An 18,059-nucleotide genomic window follows, 5' to 3' on the forward strand; every position below is an offset into this window, starting at 1 on the left:
GGAAAATTGAAAAATACCAGAACTCCAATCTATGCTAGGAAAGTTGACAAGAAAAAAAATTTTTTTTCCGAAACATGTGCAGCCAGCCTTTGTTTCACCGCGTTGAGAAACTGCTTCGCGCGGTGGCATGACAGGCACCAGTGCCTATATTCTTGTATTTATGTAAATAATCTTTGTACTTACAGAGCTTATTATCCACTATATTATTCTACGAGGGCTTTGCGTTCAAAACGTTTATTTCGATTTTTTTTAATGCTTACCCTTTGCAGAGTAGCATTGATGTTTTATTAATCTTTTTTTCTTATTTCTTTTTGATGCACTTTTCTTTGTTTGATAATTTTTTTATTATATTCGAAATAAATCTGTTGTTTAGAATTTATACTGTTGGAAAGACCAATTCTTCCTCTATCATTTGATACCCTACACTTAGCATCAATTATTTTCTGTGGCAGGAAAAAAAGATATTTTCTGGACTAGCCGAAAACAACTGGTTTTTCCGCGGTCACGAAAGTGTTAATGAAGCCATTGGATGATTACTTGGAAAAGTGTTGCAGGGCCTCTTTAAAGGGACACTAAAGAGAAAGCTATTTTTCTCGTACAGCTGAAACTTGATTTAACGAAATGGTTTGCATAGGGACTGGGGTTAGGTCCACTATAACAATGTATGAGGCGGTGAGCGAAAGACCAGGGAACCGTTCGGGCCGATGGCAAGAGCAGAAGAAGCCATATTTTATTCTTCTATTTTTCTAACCTTGCAGCACGAGGCACATGTGCCTGAGCACGCCATAAATAATAGGCGGCCAATGAAGATCACGACGGCCACTAGAGTTTTTACGTATTTATGTTTTCTTTTCTAAAATAATAATTGTTGGGGTTTAACGTCACCAAAACCACAATGTGATTATGAGAGAGGCTGTAGTGGAGGGCGCCGGAAATTTCGTCCACCTGGGGTTCTTCAATGTGCACCTAAATCTAAGTACACGGGCCTGTAGAATTTGCGCCTCCATCGAAAATGCAGTCACTGCAACCGGGATTCGAACCCGCAACCTGTAGGTCAGCAGTCGAGCACATTAAATTAAGGGCAAAGAGAAAAAAGCCGTAACGGTTAGGAGTGTGATGGTCACAGAATGTGTGGAACCTGATCTTTTGAATTCTCTCGTAGGTGAAAGCTGTGTTGCAAGCCGCGCTGGAGCGCAACGCAGAGCACGAGCGCACCTACGTGTCACGACAAGCGTTTAACGCCTGGCAGCAACTGGCCTCGGTGCTGGTTGTGTGCTGGGCGTCGCAGCTGGATGCTCAGCTGCTGCTGGAGCTTGCACACGAGCTTCTGTCGCCGTCACGAACAGTGAGCGAGCAGGGACCCGCAGCTGAGCTGCTGCTGCTCATTGTGGCTGCACTGCGCCAGCAAAGCAACACTGCCACCGATCAGGTTGGTTGAGTTGCAGGGGTGTCTCTCAAACATAAAATAAGTTCCTAATTGAATCAAATTAAGAGTATGTATCCTCTGTAAAGTGTGGTGCAAAAGAACTTCCGTTGCAACTGTGGTGTACTCCGTTCCAAATGTAGCAGCCAACACTGTAGAGGCCACGCAAGAAGTTTGATGAGCAAAATTTATACAGTCGAACCCGGGTATATCGAACTCGCCAAAAAACGTTTATTAGTTCGATATATGGCATAATTCGATATAGGCCCGCTATAGGATTTTGACACAAAGGCACATAACAATAAGAAAAGTACTTTATTAATATGGTGGCTTACTTGCGTGCCCTACTTTGGAACAAAATAGTCCTGGATTTTCTTCTGTGTCAACGACTTCGCTGCCTGCGACAGCACACACGCCTCCACGTTGTCCAACGAGTCGGAGCAGCTGAGGCTGCAACCTTCCACATTCACGCAATAGCGCCGGACCAACGCAAGTGCACTAATCACTTCAGAGGATGTAGGCAATGGGCCATCGTCAGTTTCCTTATTGTTGTCACTTTGGCTCGTGGTCGGCACGACGTCTGCAATGTAGTCCTCATCTTGTAGCTCACCCATGATGGCGACATCATCGTCCGCACTGACGAACTCGTCGAATGTCGATCCGTCGATAGCTCTCGGGAACTCTGCCAGCTCGCTCCAAACTTCGGCGGAAACACCTGCGGTGTTTTCAGTGCTGTCATCGGAATTTGGGGTGTCATCACCAGGCATGCGGAAGCCGGCACGCCTAAAGCAGTTCTGGATCGTCTCCTTCGTGACATCTGCCCACGATCTACTCAACATAGAAAGAGCTCCGAGCAAGTCGATCTTAAGCTCCCTGCCGACACGAAGGTTCACAGAGCCCCAACAGGCAACACCACCAGCACGGACCACGCTGAATGAGGACTCGAGGAAAACAGGCAGCAGCAGGCACACAAGCATAAAGAAAGAAAAAATGGCGCTCACTTCTACCGCCTCTGTACCTCGGAGAAAGCACGACGGCCTCTGATTGGCTGTAAGCGCTGCGAGCGGGCCAGGATCATTTCTTGCAGGGGGGTGTTCGCCCGTGCACAACCGGGTCTAACCCACTTTTTCTAGGGTGGCGCCGGCAGTTTTCCCCGCCACCGCGAGGGAAAGCCAACTTGCTGGGGCACTTTTGAGGCACATGGAGTTTGATATATCGGTTGTCGTTGCTATTTTCGTTCGATGTAACAGTAACTTTTGCTATATATTCTCAATGTAAATTTACCGTGTTTAGAAATTGTTCGATATACGGGATAATTTGATATAAACGGGTTCGATATATTCGGGCTCGACTGTAATTCTGCACGACTCATAGCCACGTTTTGTTCTTGTAATTGCTTATGCGAGCAGAGCAAGGGCACGCGCTTCAAGCATAGCGACGCTCCTAATCAAACAACAAGGAAACAAAGACAACGAAATGCTAAGAGATATATAGAACGTATTTACAGCTGTATAACGGAGCTTTTTTCTTTAAGCCACAAAAACTTCCAATTTATTACTCCACATAAAACAGAAAAAAATCACGTTGTGGGTACGAAACAAGACTGAACTAGTTGCCAGTGTGATCACATCTACTGTAAGAAGTCTCGCTAGCCTCCACAGCGTTGACTCCTATGTATGGAACGAAGTACAGTTTGCTAAAGAATGCAGAACCTTGTCAATAGCGTTTTCATTTCCCTATTGCAAAGCCCAACGCCGCTTAGTCCCGGTGTCCAGTGTCGCGCTGGATCCTGAAGGGCTGAAGGGGCACGCTAGACTGGGAAGAGCTGGACGCTGGAGTGTCAAATGGGTCTGGAGTGGTCAAACCATGGTGCCCAGCTGCCGTACATAAATAGAGTCGCCGACCGTTTATTCGGACGCTGAAAATTCGGACATGCTCGTTTATTCGGACACCTTTGCGGCACCACCACTCCTCCCATTGAAGTAATGTGAACTAACAACCGAAAATTCAGACGCCCCACAGTATGCCGTTCGATTTTTCTGACCCAGGCCGGCTGATCGAGTGTGACTTTGAACACCATGACAAGCTGTCAGAGATGTTTACAATATTTTTGCTATGTTCCCAGCATTGAAATGTTGCAGTGGCTATATCTGGAGATCATGCCACTGTCTAAATCCACGCAGAAATTACAATTGTCGATCTCGAAGGCTATGTTTGTTGGCTACATGTAATGGTTGCCTTTTGTCTTTAGCCAGTCAAGTATCCATTGAGCGGCTGCCACGGCCAAACAGCAGGCCAAGCCAAGCGAAGCTCAGAGTCAGCTCGGTGCGGCGTTTGAGGTGAATAACAGCGTGTACGAGTACGTCGCAGATCCTAACTCAGACAAAGATAGTACGACAGCATGAGCGCTGCAACACGAACTAACTCAACGTCGTTTTCTTTTGCCGTTTGGAGGGCTTGCATTGTCAGATTTTTGTGGCTGGTCCTAATCTGCATCCTGCACTTCGTGTCTCGCTCCCTTGTTTGTTGCTTGGTGCCGTTCTCTGTGCGCCGTCAGAACTAAAGGAACGCGACAACTACAAGGCCCTGAGGATGGCAAAAAAAAAGCAGCGATTAGTATTCACCAGATGTGGAGGCTATTCGAACCAGCGCATATGGATAGTGACGGCCATGATGATGTGCCTCCCACACCACAGCAATCATATGCGGATTTAGCATAGGCCGTTACAGTGCTATTGCTGACCTATAGGAGAGGCCAAACAATGGCTGAAATACAGACCGTATCAGTCGCGTGTAAGCGTCCATGTGTACAGACGTGCATTGACAAGTTTTTTCCGGCTGCTGGGCTAATAATAGGGGCTTTTTTCTGGTGAATCCTTGCTTTTGGAATCCCGATTATTTGGACTTTTTGGCAGTTCCCTCCAAGTCCGAATAAACAGTCTGCGGCTGTATATGAGTAAAGGAAGCAATATGAAAAGCCTTAGTACAGTCGAACCTCGTTAATACGTACCGGCTTTAAGCGTACTAACGGTTAAAACGTACTTGCGACGAATCCCCGACTGAGTCTCATAGAGCCTAATGCATTCGCTGACCACTTAAGCCGTACGTGCTTCGCCCTACGCCTCGGTTAGTGCGTAACCTGCGTACCGGGATAATGTTTTGTGCCATAAAATTTTACTGCACCGCTGAACTTCCCGACGCCACAATGTGCCGCCAAAGGTTTTCCGTCTTTTCGAGAATTGCGTAGATCGGTCGATCACAGATTCTGACCTCCGCGCGATTGCGGCGGCGCCTTTGCGTGTAAGCATCGGGAAAGAACGAAGGTGAGGCGGTGGCCACCGACGAACGCACCAGCCTGACTTATCGCCGACAACCTTATCACAATAAGTATCTTCAGATATCTGCTCGGGCACGCGTGCGGCGCAGCACTGCTTTAAACCTACTGCACGCTTTTGATAGGCGACAACCAAAACGCGCTGGGCCGCCGATCTCTGCCGCCTCGTTGTGCGGGGCTGTGTTCAAGCGCATGCCGCTTTGTAGAAACGAAAGCAGCTCGCTGTTGCGGAGTTGTGCGTTGCTAGTTGTGGGCGACGAGAAACCTCTTTGCATAGACGCTATCACCCTAAACGCACGCGTACGGTTCAGCAAGCGTAGCGCTGTTGTAACCATACTGCACGCTTTTATTGGGCGACCACCCAAACGTGCTTCGGTCCGCTGCTAGGACCGCTAGAGCATCGCGGAGTACGCATCGCTTGCAAGAAGTTCGTCATCGCCGCGTTAACCAAACAAGCTCGTCTGTGCTCATCGCCGCATCCGTGCACGGTCTGGGGCGAAGTGGGTACAAAGAACACTCCCACGACAAATGCGCGCGTGCGGTACAGCAAGCAGCCCGGCAGTGACGGCGTGAGTCGAGAAGGCGACACGCTGCATGCAACTAGCCAGGAGACGATCGGCTCCATGCAGCCGTACAGCGTTTCACTGGAACTGTGTCAGTTTTCATTTAGTAGCAGATCGCGGTACAGACGCACACACATATATCGCGGAAAGTCGACACTGTCCGTTCTGTCGCTACGTCGGTCACTGCGTTGACCGGACTAATAGTTCCAAAATGCTCCTTGGCGTCACCACCGCGCGCTATCGGCACTATCGGACGGTAGTGCGGGAATACCAGAGTCTTCTCCAGTTTGGAAAAAAAAAAAAAAGAAAAGGCTTTGCAATGGGTACTTTAGGCAATATGTATTTGCTGTGGCACTGTATTTATTTCTTTGCTGGCAGCGATGGCGTGCGCGAAGAGATGCAAATTTTTACTTGGTGGTTAATGCGTACTACCGTTTAGTGCGTAGTGGAACTTCGATTATACGTCCCCCGGTCCTGCGACGACCCGCGTTTTACGACGAATTGGCTTGGTCCCGGCAAAACCCCATAGAAATAATGTATTAAAAACCTCAATTGTACGACGCAATTTTACGCCGGCCCCGCCTCGTACGACGCTTTGCTGGACTGTCCGAGAAAAAAAAAGACCTACGATGACGCGGGCTGGCACGCAAACACACTGCGGCCGGGCGAAAAAAGTCGGGAAACCGAGGAGGGCCTCTTCAATTTTTCGACACGCGGTCGGCCATAGCTAGCCAGAGCCAACGTTGGCCGGAGCCAGCCGGAGCGCATTCGTTTTGTCGCATTGCACTGCGCACTTCCGTTGTCGCTTTTTTTTTCTCTCTCTCTCTTCTTTTGGGTGGTTTTGTAGTGACCGTGACCGTTGTGACCGCAGTGACCGTTGTGAGCAGATAACATGGCAGATAATCTCGAGCTCGCTTTCTAGTATACGATAACTTTCACTACATTTCGTGTCGTTATACCGGACGTGTTGAACGGCGATTGTTGAGCCAATGTTTGCGACAGCCGCGGGAACCGGAACTCGCCGCTGTCTAGCTACCAGAGGGCTGGGGCGTTTTAGCCGCTCGCGATTGGTCGAAGCTTGCAAATCGAATAGGCCTACTGCCGTGCTGCCATTCAGCCATTCCTTCACGTGTTTGCCTCATCGGTTGGTTGTGCTGCGCCGCAGCTGCTGTGTCCACGTGCAAAATTTTCTGTGTTCGGTCATTGGTGTGCGAGGAAGCTTTCGAACTTTTGGTTGCGAGTGCTGCGTCTCGCAATGTCGCGGAACCGAAAACCGCTGACGCTCGGAGAAAAGCTTCGCATGATCGAGGAGGCAGAGAAGCGGAACGGAGCAACAAAGGCCAGCATTGCCCGCAACCTGAACATTCCCGAGTCGTCGCTGAAAACGATCCTCGCAAAGAAGGACAGCATCCTACTAAATGCGGCAAAGTTCAGCCTGAACAGGAAGGCCGCGAAAGATGGCAAATATGCTGCCATGGAGAAGGCCCTCGTTGAGTGGTTGCGTCAGGCCCGCAGTTCAGGAATCGCCGTGGATGGCGCAATTTTGAAGGAGAAGGCTGAGACAGTTGCATTGCGCTGCGGCATTGACGACTTTAAAGCCTCCAATGGCTGGTTGGATCGCTTTAAAAAACGCAGTGGAGTTGTGTACAGCCGCTGCTGTGGAGAGAGCGCGTCAGTCAGCTCCGACACTGTAGAAAAGTGGACTGCATTGCTGCCGGAATCGATACGGGAATACAAACCGTCCGACGTGTTCAACGCAGACGAAACTGGATTATTTTATAATATGCAGCCAGAACAGACATTGGCATTCAAAGGAGAGAGCTGTCACGGGGGTAAGCGAAGCAAAGACGTGATCGGCAAGTTTGAGAAGCCGCGATGCTTCAAGAATTTGAAAAGGCTGCCGTGCCAGTACACGTTCAACCGGAAAGCCTGGATGACGGCTGCTATGTTTTCTACATATCTGCAGCAGCTGGACTCCAAAATGGGGGCTAAGGACAGAAAGATTCTTCTTCTGCTTGACAATGCGCCATGCCATCCATCAGATATGTCGCATTTGAGAAATGTGAAAGTTGTATTTCTGCCCCCCAATTGCACTAGCCAGCTGCAGCCACTTGACGCTGGCGTCATCAAGTGCATGAAACAGAAATATCGGAAGTTTCTGGTGCAGCGTCGGCTGGCGGGCATGGAACGCAAGCAGTTGGATAAGAAACTTTCTGTGCTTGACGCAATGCACTACAGTGCTAGTGCATGGGACGCAGTCACGCCAGAAACTATCGCCAACTCCTTCAGGCACTGCGGCTTTAATAGAAGTGGTGCTTGTTCTACCAGTGAAGCTGCACTGCCTGTTGACGATGAACCAGAGTTCGGCAGCCTGGAGCTGCCTGGATCTTTCGCGGACTATGTTGGTGCCGACGACGACGTTGCAGTGTGCAGTGAAGTGTCGCTGGATGACATTATCGAAACTGTGCGTCCCGACACTGCGGGAACTTCCGACGAGGAAGAGATGGACGACGCTGCAGAGGCTAGCGTGTCCGTTCCGACTTACGCGGACGTGTTGTGCTACGTCGACCACATTCGGCGGTTTGCTTGCGCACGCGATGAGATCGGCGACTTGCTGCCAGATGTTGCAGCTATCGAAAGAAAGCTGATGCGTCGTGGCTGGGCAAACTCTCAGAAGAAAATCACAGATTTTTTTAAAAGGTGAGAAATAAAGGTTCGTTCACACCTCCGATAAAATGCGTGGTTGTCATTTTTTCAATTAATTTAATCTACGTTCCTCGGAGCAGCGTACGTTTGTGCCGCGGACTTTCTTAGGCATTATGTGCCCGCTGTTGTGGGGCAAAAATGACCGTCACTGCCTATATTCTCGGTTTTTCGATTATACGACGCCCGGATTATACGACGATTTTGCGCGGTCCCCTGAAAGTCGTATAATCGAAGTTCCACTAGTTATGCGGCGTTTCCGGCAGGTACGCATTAACGAGGTTCCAGTGTACAATAAAAAGTGCAAAAAGAAAGTTGTATATAAAAAAAGCTGTAAAAAAGCATGTAAAGCATGTTGCTCAGTGTGGACATGTATCATCCGATACAGCAACACGTCACTGCAATTTTGAGTATGTTGACAGCACTTTGCAAGCGCTCATCCAGTTACCACTAATACATACCCACCTAGGCGCTCCATAGTGGAATTTTAAATGCAAGGGCAAGCACTGAAGAAAGCAACATTTTGTGCGACTTATTCTGCCGGCAACGTTCACTCTTTCACCTCTGTGCTGCACTTCCCTTTGGAGTTGCATGCGCACTGTTTGAAACTGAGTGATTAAAAAAAGAAAAACTTCATTTTCTACAATGTGCCGTATCATCTGCATGTAAAATTCTTGAACACTGGGTTTTGCTGGAGTCGACGCTTCGACAAGCGTTCTTGTCTTTTCCAAGGGTGCAACTGCCTACTTTAGCCAGTGTACACGCAATAAGGTAGGCAGTTGCAGCCTTGAAAATGGCATGGCCGTTTGTCGAAACTTCGGCTCCAGCAACACCCCTTATTCAAGAATTTTTCACCTCTTGAAGCTTCCATCGTCCCCAGAACTTCTATCCTTTTTTTTTTTATCAGCTGCATGAAATAAGGATCTTACAGTCCTGGAAGAAAAGTTGGTCTGTCTGAACAGGTTTAGTGTTTGACTTGAAAGTCGAATGATGGCTTGTTTGGGGTGTTTTAAATGCGAATGCATTTCTTAGTCGGGCTATGTCCGGCGTTGTCCGCGCGCCTCTCCGCTCTCACTCCCTCTCCCATAGCAATAGCTGCGGGCGCGCGCCCTTATCCTCGCCCCTAGCAACCGGAGCAGGTGGTGCGGGCGGAGTAGCAGAGAGTGAGTGGAGAGGAGGAGCGCGCTCTGGCGTGTGAGGGCTCGGCGGAGCTCCCGCGTGTGTGGAGAGAGTGTAGGAGAGGGTAGGTGCAGTGCTTCGCCGCTCCTCTCGCCGTTCGCTCTCTCCCCTCCCTGCGCCACCACCTCAATGCAGTGCGTTTGAAACGCGTTTGTGCTGCCTTGGCACAGCCTGAAAACAGCACGTTCTAAATGCGTTTGTGCTGCATTGAAGGCGGTGGCAACATCCCTGAGGTGATTACGAATGCGCATAGGAAGCGTTTGTTGAAAGAGGCGCCCAAAACCGAGACACTTGAGCGCGTCGATGTGTCCAGCTTTACGCCATTAAATTTACTATGCCGTGCACTCTCGGCGCAAGAAATGCATTCGCATTTCCTCAGGATTCCCTTCGGGGAGGTGGGGGCATTTTTCATGTATGCTCGTGAGTGTTTGTATGTGAGCGTAAAATGTAAAAAAAAAATCGAAGGGGGGAGGGGAGGGGGTGAACCCTTTGAGCTCTATTCTGGATACACCAATGATAAATCTATATGCATAAGATGGAGTAGTGTGTCAGACGTGCTGCCACCTTTCGGACCAACTTTTGTACAGGAGTAATAAGACATTGTAAAATGACGTGTATACTAGTACGAGCAGAGCTCTCTTGCATCCATTTACGTCATAATTACTATACTATACAGTCAAAACAGACAAGTAATGTCCCCTGTATATACCTTCCATAGCCTCATTGTCTGTTGATTTTATTAGGCTGCGTCTAACGAAAGAAACGAGCCCTCGATCGATCTTTCGCTTCCATTGTGACATACAGACGTGGCCATACCTCTCGATGCAAGCATGCGCAAGAGAGGAGCGCGAGAGCCTTTGTCTTCATTATAACCATGACGGATGCCGCCATTTTGTGTCCTGTACAGGTGTCGGCCACATCTGCACTGGAGCTGACCCGGTCCCTGCTGCAGAGCTTGATTGTGTCCGGCAGTGGGCAGCAACGACTACGTGCGCATCTGTACGCGGCACTGCAGAACCTCCTCCTGGGCTGGCGAGGCGGCAGCGGTGAGAGGGCTGCATTGGCTCACCTGGTGCAGCTGTGTGGGCAGCCCCTGCGACAGCTGCTCTGCCGCGATGCCACTGCTTCTCATGAGGTATAAAGCTAGTCAGCGCCTGACCAATGAGGGCCACTATTTTAATGGAGATTTACAGTGGACTCTCGATAATTCACTCAAGGTGACCTCAGCATTTTGTTTGAATTATCAAAAGTTGTCATAAATGTGACTCAGGCCACCATACCAACTAGCGTTGTGATTATTGTTTCTCAGTGTCGCAGCGACATCATAGACAGCTCTGCATGATTGCCAGTACTAGATATGTCAGCGATTGTACTGGTATATTTGTTATTACATTAGGGGTGTGCGAACATTCGAAATTTCGAATATTTTTCTAATAGTGTTTGCTATTCGATCCGATTCGCACTGGAATTTTACTATTCAAACTTCCCAAAAACAAATATAGTCAACGTCCAATTGAAAGTGACTCCTTCAGATTTTCAATATACTTCACCTCATTACACTCTCGTATTGCGGCAAAGCTGCCTTTCAAGCTCCGTTGCAGTCGAACTTTGCCAAAAGACAGTCAATGTCCGATTAGAAGTGGTCCCTAGATTTTCAATATGCTTCACCTCATCACACCCCGGTATTGCGGCAAAGCTGTCTTTCAAGCTCTGCTACGGTCGCAAATGTACTAACTCAAGAAAACGCTGGTTTCAACATGGAGATGAAAGATGTGGCAGAGGTGGGGGCTCGATTAATGGTGCTTTGGGCCTGAAATTTGGGCAGGAAGTCCGAAAAATCGGACGCCGAAGCTTTTTAGCCTCCAAAATTTCAGATGTTCTTATATATCGATGTCTACGAGGCAGATTTGGAACTCCGGACTTGAAGGGAGCACACCCTTGTCCACCACATCAGTTGGGCTTCCACAGAAGTTGAAACAGGAAGAGAGGCTGAGGAAACGGCATCTTTGCCTATCACGTGTAAAGTGTTGTCGGCAACACTTTGGTTGCATCAAACCATGTACATAAATAGAATTCGGCCTCTACATTGCCTCATTCTTGTAAGACAACTATGAAACACCACCCCGCCAGCGCTTCATCAACCTAGTGAAAAGAAACACTTTCATGTTGCTATCTCATAAGAATATGCTTAGGAATCCTCTCTAACTTTTTTTTCTGCAATTTCACTTCGAAGTATTCGAAAAAATATTCTAGAAATATTCAAGAAATATTTTTAAATATTCGATTCGATTCGCACTCAGACTTCAATATTTGAATTCGCTTCACACCCAACATATTGCTATTCGCACAGCTCTAGTTATTATAAAACGTGTGCATGCATATGTAATTAAGAGACTAAATGGGCTGCGTCCGATGACAGCAGGGGCGTAGCCAGAAATTTTTTTCGGGGGGGGGGGGGGGGGTCAACCATACTTTATGTATGTTCGTGCATGCGTTTGTATGTGTGCGTGCCTATATACGCAAGCAAAATTGAAAAATTTCGGGGGGGGTTTTGAACCCCCCCAACCCCCCCCTTGGCTACGCCCCTGCGATGACAGTAAGAAACCGCTTCCTATTCTTAGGATGCTTTCCCACACGACACCAGTGTACAGTGGTGAAAGTGTTCGGTATGCAATAGACCAAGGCCAGACTGTTTTGAGATTTTTTTTTTCTCCTTCCTCGGTCAGCATGTGATTGTTTATGTGCGCGGTTTGACTAGTTTGGCCTTTTCTTGGCAGGCAGTCAGCTTTATGTGTGACCGTTAGTGACATAAAAACCGAATGTTCAGCTAGGAGCAACAAAGGCAGCAGATATTTCTAGGCATGGACAAGCAAAAAGTTTGAATTAACCGAATTTGTGCGGTGGGCCAGTTGGAATTAAGTGGTTTTAAAATTCATTGAAAACATAACAGGCCAGCCAGAAATTTGATTTGTTTAAATTAACTGGAAGTTTGAATTATCAGAGTTTGAAATATTTAGTCTACTGTATGTTGAATTCCAATGGCATGGTCGGAGCAGCCAACGGAGCAGCAATGGAGCAGCAACTTTTCCTGCTCCACGCAGTGACTCCCACTCTGAATCCTCTCCGACTCTCCCCTCATTCTGTCAAATAAACAAACTTGCTCCAAAACCAGCCTTTGGAATTCAACATTGGAGGGGCAGATTTGCAGGTCACTGCATCGAGCAGAGCGGCGGAGATGCGATCATGCATGCACCGAGTGCTGGGTGGCCAGACGTGGTGCTTGTGCCCGCTCATCATAGCGGAGCATGCCCAGCATGCAAGTGTCTTTATGAAACCAGCATGTCGGCTCTTGGCACAAACACTGGCATGTCAACATTGGCACTATTAGATCGAAAACACCATAAATGTCGAACATGTTGAAAACATACGATTAGTAGATTTAGCATAATAATATCAAGCATAATTTATAGTAGTCATTTTACAGTATCTCCAACCTGTACTGATAGATTATGCAGCAAGGAGCACCGAGTGAGCGGGTGAAGAAAACCTCTCACTGTAGCAAGTGCTTGCTCCAACTGCAGATATAACATAGTTGGAATCTGCAATATCCACACTTGCAACAGTCACAAGGTGCACTGCATAACGGTCAAAAGAATGCGACCCTCATGCTTGCCTTATGGAATGGTTGCTGTCCTCCTGCAGGCCACTGGTGTCTGTGGTAAAACATAACTCCACTTCATTCTTCTCTGTACACCTTAACAGCTGGGGCTTACTGCACTTTGCGGCTTGCCTGAGCTATAACCAGAGCATAGCTGAACACCTATGACTATATTAGCAAGTGCTTGATGCCACTGAATAATGTGCAGTCTCACTGAACCGTGTGGCAGCTCTAAATATGATTTTCTAAAATAATAGAAGTCACATCATATATCATCCTTTAGTGCTTACTTTAAGTTTCAATCCTGCGTGGAGAACCTGCACGTGAAACCTATGATCGTGTTACTCAATCATCATTCCTGGCATTTGTAAGATTTGATGGGGAGGTCATATCCTCTATCTTAAGTGCGTTTTGAAGCTAATGCTTTTCGTAGCGCACAGGTTGTTCGAACTGCAGTAGCCTTTAACAAATTATTTACGCAGGTGACACAGATGCTTGCCCTGTGCGTGCTGGATGCCTTGGTGTCACTGGATGCCAGGTCCTGGCTGGAGCATCTGCAACGAGACGGATACCTGCCGCAGCTGGTCATGACCAGCCCCGCCACGCGGCCGCACCTCCGCGAGGCACGACTGGCACTGCTCGTGCGCATTGCATCCTCGGGTGGCGCCCGCACACTCCTCGAGGCAGGCCTGGACTCGCTGCTCTCAGCTTCCGATTTTCTCCAGGGCTACAAGCAACCCGGGACAGAGAGCAGCAGCAGCAAGGCAGCGCTGAGACTGCTGCTGGCTCTGTCGGCCACTCTAGGACCCCGGTGGGGTGCACCTTTGCTGGTCACGCACAGCCAGCCCTTGGCCGAACTGCTAGTGCAGAGGGATCCACTGGCCGCACAACTGGTGGCACGTTTGGGGCAGCCACCACCTGTCCTTTTGCGCCAGCAGGCACTCGCACTTCTGGCGACGACGACGGACGAACCGGCGTTGGCTGTGCCGCTACTGGTGCTGGCGTGCGCCTGCGGCGAAGACGAACCTCACCCAGACGAGGCCCTGCTCGCACGCTTGATACGGCGATGGGCCGGCAGCGGCGAAACGGTGCACACAGAATTGCTTGAGCGTACGGTCTACTTGCTTTGGCGAGGACACCGCAAGAGCCCCTTGGGACCGGATGCGCGCGCTGCCCTGACTGACTGTGCCGAGCAGTTGAATGCGCAATCTAAGTTCTGTCAGGCCCTCGTGCGCCGATTGCAAAGGATGGCCCTGAGTGTTGCGCCTACCTGAGGCTTCAGTCGGGAGCTGTTAGCTTTGTCCCGTGTGTTGCTGCGTCATATAAGCCTGTTTTCTCGTGTTCATAGTCCATATTTCTTATGCAAGTACTCATTCGTAGAAATTTTATTGGGGGTGATGAGCGGGAATCTGGCTTTTCACCAAATAAAACTAACCCGTCGTTCAATTATGTAATGTGAACATGTGTTGCTGTCAAATTGATTCAGTTAAAAAGGCTAGTCCAAAATTTTTTGTTTCTAAACAAAGCTCCATAGCCACCACTTACTGCGTGGTGCGACCACCTTTGCATTTTCAGATTGCTCTTATTTTTGCCATGTTTCTTTCCACATTTCTTGAATACAAATGTGCACAGTTCTCTCATCATTTGAGCGTTGCCAGTGTATAGAAAATATTCGACCGAGGCAAATGGCTCCTTGATGTCTACTATTTTGTTTTCCCTTTTTTTTTTTTGGTACTGAAGTCATGACGACATGCTGCAGCATGTGTGAGGTAGTCCATGTGGATGGCAGATACGGTTTTCTGAGAAATGATGCTCCACCCTACACATGCTGTGAGGACATGCACACTGCGGAGAGCAGATACGACTCACAAGGCAACCTTTGTGGCACATGGCAGGGTGCATGAGACCATGGTGAGTCATTAGCTCAAAAAATGCTTATCTATAACGCCCTGACTACACAATGAACTTCGGATAGTTGGAATTACTGTGACGCACCACGTAGCCTGTCCAGAAAAAAGGTAGGAACCAGTAGAAGATGGAAGCTTGTGATGAAAAATTCATAAACACGGGTTGCGCTGGAGCCACCGTTTCGACAAGCGGACTTGTCGTCTTCGAGGCTGCAACTGCTTTCCTTAGCGCTTGTGTGTATATGCTTCGTACCCTCTTTTCCAACCCATACAAAGGAGGAGGAGAGGGCAACTGCGAAAGTGGGAGTGGAGGTGGGGGAGAAGGAGAGGCTGCCGTGACTAATTGGGTGAGTCAAAAGGAAAGAGGTATTCCATGAAAAAGAATGAAATCGGGTGGGGGGGGGGGGGGGGTAGACGTTTTGCCGAATTGTGGTTGTAGGAAGGAAGCACCATTTGACAATGGTAGGTTAGAAATTCCTAGAAGGGCTTAACGCATTGGTTTTCGTTTTGTATGTACCATATTGGATGCATTCAAGAGCCCCCTTTAAAACTTTCATACCTGCTGGCTGGAGTGTTAAGTTTGAGATCGTCAAAGTTGTGGCCTGCTACATTTATATGCTGTGCCACTGCATTCAGTAATTTCTTTGCCGTGTCCGTGCAATGCCCATTTAATCTAACATTAATAGGCTGTCCTTTTTCGCCAATGTACCTTAATCACGAGTTTAATACACACCAGCCAGCAGGTATAAACATTTCAAAGGTGTCTCTTTGACACCACAGCTAGCAACACTGCAGCATGAACTGAAATATGCAACAAGAGCAGCAGGTCTGTTTCTCTCAAACAAGGTTCGTGCAAGCTGCTGCAATCAATTTCTGCAAGTTATGTTGCAAGAAAAGCTGAGTGTTGATGTTCAAAGGATCCGTCACCATTGGAAATTCTGGTTACAAGCTCATAGTGCAAGTTGTAAAGTACTATCTAAGGACCATTTTGCTGAAACAGTGTTTCAAACCAGTTAATTATTGGAGGAAATTGAACTGGCCTGTTAACCATGTCTTTGGGAGGGGAGACACCCCGCCAAGAGACGCACTCTCGCTCTTTGCCTCTGTTAGTGTCTGAAAGAGCCGCACCTTTCCTGCGTCCTCCTGTGTGCTAGAGCTGAGGGAGGGTGTCACTTTTTGTGATGAACTCTGCCTCCTTCTTGTTTTCTAATTTTATTTCGGTTTTCATCACGAAGAATGCCATATGGCACATCAGAAAAGCACCCTTTCACCCCCAATCAAGTGGGCTAGTAGAAAAAGTGGCGAGGGCAGCCAAAGATGGACTAAAACAGCCCACAATCGAAACACATTCAACTTGGTTAAGCCGATTACTGCATGATCAAAGAAGCACACCTTCTGGAGGCAGGGACAGATCCGCGGTTGAAGTGCTCCTGGGCTATTGACCCAGCGGATGCATTGACTTGGTTTTGCAGACACCACAAGGACCGAACATCAAAAGGCACGCGCCAATAAAAGGGAAATGCGTCTGTGGCTAAACCGTCCTTTTCCGTAACTTTGGCTTGCTTTGGATGAAGGGGACTGTTAAACATGTCTTGGGAAACAAAATGCTCAAGATTGCCACCACCAGATTATCCATCATGCTACACTTTGACCAGGTTCGTCATTGCAGTGATGGTAGCTGTACTGAGAAAAATGTATGGTGGGATGCAGGAACCACAGTTAAGCTCAGCACAAACCCCTGTAGGTGAAACTCGCTCATCACTGCTCACTCGTATCTGGCTATCGCACACCCTGACTGAACATGTGACCTGGACATCAGTGGTGTGGCTCTCAAACCAAGTGTGGGGAAGCATATGTAGACATAGAAAATCTGTCTGCAACTGTGGGGCATAGGGACAAAGAGAACAGCATGGCGTCGAAATAAACATGTTTATGTTGCTCTGTGTAGTCGGACTTGCTACCACTGAGTGGTAACCCAGGGTGCACCAACGGCTCTCGAGGTGCATTTTTTAAAGGCGAAGCATTTCTTCATGAACCCCAGGCACTTTGAGCGTTTCTATGTACATATCTATCTATCAATCTATCTACCTACCTACCTAACCGCCTACTACAGGTGCTCTTGTGATCGCCTTCTTAGCTTGGTGTAGACCAAAATTCACATGGGAGGGTAAGGGGGGCAGACTGATATGAATGTCTGATCATGACATGAATAACGGGAAAATCCTGCCACGTATTTTGTCAAACCCTTTCCTCGAGACACGTGTGGCACATACCCGTATACCATAGGCGACGGTAAGCGGGTATGCACCACAGGTGATTGACAATTTGTATCTTCCCAGGAATGGCAAGAACAGATATTGGTAATTTAAATGCAAGAGTGCAAAGAAAAATTGACATCGGCGATGTTGACCCGATGAATGCAAAGAATATAAAGGATCCCAGCAGGAATCGAACCCAAGCATTGTGCGTGGCAGTCAGATATTCTGCCACAGAGCTGCAACATATCTTGAAACTGCTTTGGAAAAAGACTTATGTAGGCGTAATGTCGGTGAAACGTCAACTGTGGTTGCAGTGCTGGCTATCTAATTTTATAACAAAGCAATAAACAATACATATGGTCTATGATACAGGCGTCATGCCGGATTAGCATAAATTGTGGTTCCAATTTGGCTTCACTTTTATAGAAGTCCATTGAATATTACATTTGTACGTCTATGATTCAGCAAGCTATTGCTCGACCCTGAAGGAATACGCTAATGAAAGTTACGTATGATATTCGCATCATCGCACTGTAAAGTGCACTTAGTTTCGATAATGCTGACATCCGTGCTCTAAAGTGAGTGCTGACGTTACGTCAGATCATCAGTTACCCTTTCAAACGCCAGTTTAGTCGGTGTGCCTGGTAAATCCACGATGTTCACACAACTAGTATGCTTATAAAAGCACATCACTCCACCTCGTAACACTTGGCCCAAAGTCAAGAAATACAGCATAGACAACTGGTTGCTCATTGCTTCGCATGAAACCGATTCCCACAAGACGTGGGATCTGCCGAATTTTTTCTTGTGGATACTTTGTCATAATAAGGCTTTCAAGCTGCAGGTATGATTAAGGTATGCATTCTATTCCACAAAGTTCCACCAGATGTTCTCTGGTTCCACTGCAATTGTTTTGCGGTAGCAGTCTTAGTCTCCCAAATCCTTTTGCATCGACAAGCAGTTTACAAAACTTTGACGATTTTCAATATAGCTTAGCCTACTCATCACCGACAAAACCGATGGTGTCATGACAT

General features: G+C 47.9%; 1 protein-coding gene across 1 annotated transcript in view; it reads left to right on the forward strand.

Moving 5' to 3' along the window:
* Nucleotides 1–14,531, forward strand: part of LOC119393639 (nuclear pore complex protein Nup205) — a 31,023-nt gene extending 16,492 nt beyond the window's left edge. Inside the window, exons 4-6 of the mRNA XM_037660747.2 lie at nucleotides 1,163–1,429; nucleotides 10,110–10,337; nucleotides 13,343–14,531. Coding sequence (XP_037516675.1) covers nucleotides 1,163–1,429; nucleotides 10,110–10,337; nucleotides 13,343–14,134 — 1,287 coding nt within the window. The 3' untranslated portion in view covers nucleotides 14,135–14,531. The remainder of the gene's footprint in view (nucleotides 1–1,162; nucleotides 1,430–10,109; nucleotides 10,338–13,342) is intronic.
* The last annotated feature ends 3,528 nt before the right edge of the window (nucleotides 14,532–18,059 follow it).

Source organism: Rhipicephalus sanguineus, chromosome 5 (assembly GCF_013339695.2).
Source record: "Rhipicephalus sanguineus isolate Rsan-2018 chromosome 5, BIME_Rsan_1.4, whole genome shotgun sequence".
Taxonomy (NCBI): domain Eukaryota; kingdom Metazoa; phylum Arthropoda; class Arachnida; order Ixodida; family Ixodidae; genus Rhipicephalus; species Rhipicephalus sanguineus.